This window comes from Notothenia coriiceps, unplaced genomic scaffold (assembly GCF_000735185.1).
Source record: "Notothenia coriiceps isolate Sejong01 unplaced genomic scaffold, NC01 NC01_scaffold00017554, whole genome shotgun sequence".
In the NCBI taxonomy this organism is placed as follows: domain Eukaryota; kingdom Metazoa; phylum Chordata; class Actinopteri; order Perciformes; family Nototheniidae; genus Notothenia; species Notothenia coriiceps.
The window spans coordinates 1-2979 of NW_011350255.1; the positions used below are offsets into that span (position 1 = coordinate 1).

At 42.2% G+C, this 2979-nt stretch overlaps 1 protein-coding gene across 1 annotated transcript; it reads right to left on the reverse strand.

The window, feature by feature from the left end:
• Nucleotides 1-811: 811 nt before the first annotated feature.
• On the reverse strand, nt 812-2599 carry LOC104950448 (multidrug resistance-associated protein 1-like). Its single transcript, XM_010776980.1, has 4 exons — nt 2585-2599; nt 2324-2470; nt 1941-2099; nt 812-1179 (listed from the first exon to the last, which is right to left on the reverse strand). The coding sequence occupies exons 1-4, from the start codon at nt 2597-2599 to the stop codon at nt 1009-1011; spliced, it is 492 nt and encodes a 163-aa protein (XP_010775282.1). The 3' UTR covers nt 812-1008.
• Between the last annotated feature and the right edge of the window lie 380 nt (nt 2600-2979).

The window sequence follows — 2979 nt, forward strand, 5'->3', positions numbered from 1 at the left end:
CTGTTTTTCTCAGACGCGGAGGGATACTGACTTGTTGTGAAAAGTAACTTACAATTCTACCCGTGGTATACGCTCAGTATATCACGGCTAAGAACCAATCAGATTGCTTGATTTGACTTGTCCGTTTTATAAATATATAGATATATATATATATATATCTATATATATATATAGATATATATAAACAACAATATTTGCTACATCCGTGCTCTCATCCAGCTTCAGAGCGAAATATTCACTAGCTCTCATTTGCTCCAAAAGCTGAGCAGAAACTCAGTCTCACTCTCAGTAGCGGCAGCTCGACTCTGATTGGCTTGAAGGGCGGTCGTGTGATTTAAAAAAAATATATGAATAAATGAAAAACATTAAAAGATTGGCATCAAAACACACATAGATTAATAGATATGCAGTTATTAATTAAATCTACAAAAATAAAAAATTCCCCTTTCATTCAAACTTTGCGTGACCCCCCCTGGCGGCCCCCCGGGGGATCGGGGCCCCCACTTTGAAAAACACTGCCCTAGAGGATCTGAGGTCCACCCCCACTTAAAACCTGTTCACATGGATAGGTTACCAGATTCTTTTAAATAGTAACCTATGTCCCGAGAAAAAAAAAAAACTGGTAGGGGCCTGGCTGGGTGTATTATTCCCTGCCTGACTTATTGTCCCAGTCCGGCACTGATGGCAGTGTTAGAGCCAATTCCAAATAAAGAAAAAACCAACACAACCTGCAGATGTTTCACATTACAGGTGTACCAGGAAAGAGAAAAGCTTTCAATGAGAAATGCTTTTGACTGTCCCTGATCGTAACCGTATAAATAAAAAAGCCAAGTAGAAGTAAATTGAATTAATTGCCAAGTGAGAACAGTGGAGGTGATGATTCCCCTATTGGCTACGTTTGCAAACAAATACTTACTTCACTTTCACAAGCCAGACTCAAACAAATGCCTTGTTCTCTCTGCAGCTGAGCTGAGTTTTTGCTAGTTGGCATGGCTGAATATTAATCAGTTACCTGAGGTTCTCTCCTCCTTCACTACACTCCTGGTTGAGTTTGTCTGGCAGGCCGGATACGAAGCTCTTGAGATGTGAATACTCCAGAGCTCTCCATGCTTCCTCATCAGAGTAGTTGTCAAAAGGATCCAGGTTCATCCTCAGGGAGCCTGAAAACAGCACTGGGTCCTGTGAAGAGGGGGAGGGATTTAAGTCTATGCACCATCCCATTTAGGAAAAGTGCATGCATTCAGCCAGGCTGTCTTTTCATTCCACGCATCCCATCAATGGAATTCAATACCACAACCAATAAGAGAATCCTCATCCTACTACACATTCAAGCACAGTGTTAAAAAGTGGCTCATTAATAATCAACAGTGTCAGCACTGATGTGTGGGTGTAGGTGCGTATTGTGAATGTTTTCTTTATTATCATGACTTGATCCTTACCTGTATTCAGTGATGTCTTCTATTGTAAATATGTAAATTTTTTGGTATAACAATGTAGTGGTATTTTAATTCTTACTTGTAGGATGCCAATCACCATCTGGCAAAGGGACTATCGGTGAAAACTAGCCTTCTGGCTAATTCGAGTACTTTTACATGTTTTTAATATGTTCATTAATGTACACTGTCCCTTGTTTTAAATCAATCAATTCAACCAACTGTTTTGTTATCAAGATTTCTCAGATGAGGGAGACCACAATTCTCGCCCCTTTCCTTGGAAGGTTGCTATAAAGGCCTCAAAGCTACACTTCCCACAATGTGATTAAATAAATCATGTGTCAAAAGACAGACCTAAAAGGAAGTGTCCCCTTTGAATTAGGACAATGTATTTTTCTTTTGCTTGGAAAAATTATATTCAGTTTACTTTGGGCCAGCATTGATTTTCAAACCCTTGCAGAAAATTCAAATTGAAATCCAAACCTCTTGTGTCCTCTCTGCACTGACCTGTGGTATGATGGTGATTCTAGAGCGAAGCTCATGGAGGCCCAGCTGAGCAATGTCAACCCCATCAATAAAGATGTGGCCCTCCGCTGCCTCGATGATACGGAACAATCCCAGCATTAGGGAGGATTTCCCCGCTCCAGTGCGCCCTACAATCCCCACCTTGTCGAAAGACGTAACAGCAAAGGTTACTGGCCGGAGACACTGTTCACATGCATAACTCAACACAGAGAAAATGCAAATAAAAATCTTATACTGTCCAACACTATTCGTCATATCACCCAAGTACAGTGACATTCTATCAAACACGACCCCTGAATTCACCCACAATCAATATGAGCATTGTGAGTGGCCCCCTGCTGTCAGTTTAGTGATGTAAAGCACACCTTCTCTCCGCTGCTGATGTTGATGGTGATGTTGCGAATGGCGAGGTCCAGATCTTGGCGGTAACGCAGGCAGAGGCCCCTCATGTCAATGCAGCCCTCAGTGGGCCACCCCGGGGGGAGGCTGGAGGTCTCTTGTTCCCACTCTGCCTAGTGGTCAGAGGACAGACATGTTAAATATGTAGGTATGTATTTTATATATATATAAACACACGCACACATATACAGTGGGGCAAAAAAGTATTTAGTCAGCCACCAATTGACCTTTCGCAAAGCCATGCCCCTAAATGCCCGTTGTCCAATCATATTCGATCACGTGCGCGGCTCCCTGTGGAAGTCCGACAAGCTTAGCGTTCAAATTCATTGCGAAAATGGTGAAGCGTTGTGCTTATGGTCTTTGGAAATCGGATAGCAGATATCCCATAAGCTTAGAGGGGAGGGGTGATAGTTTACCCGTTTCCTAAACCCAAAACCCGAGAGGAGAGATGCCGCCAGTGGATAAAGAAATGCGGCAGGCCCCATGCCCAGCTGAATATGGCGAATATCAACAAACACAAATACGTTTGCTCCAAGGTAAATACGTGCTAACGTAGCTAGCTAGCTAGCAAAGATTACATTCACAAATTAACTAACTAATTTAATTAACTAATTTCACTAAC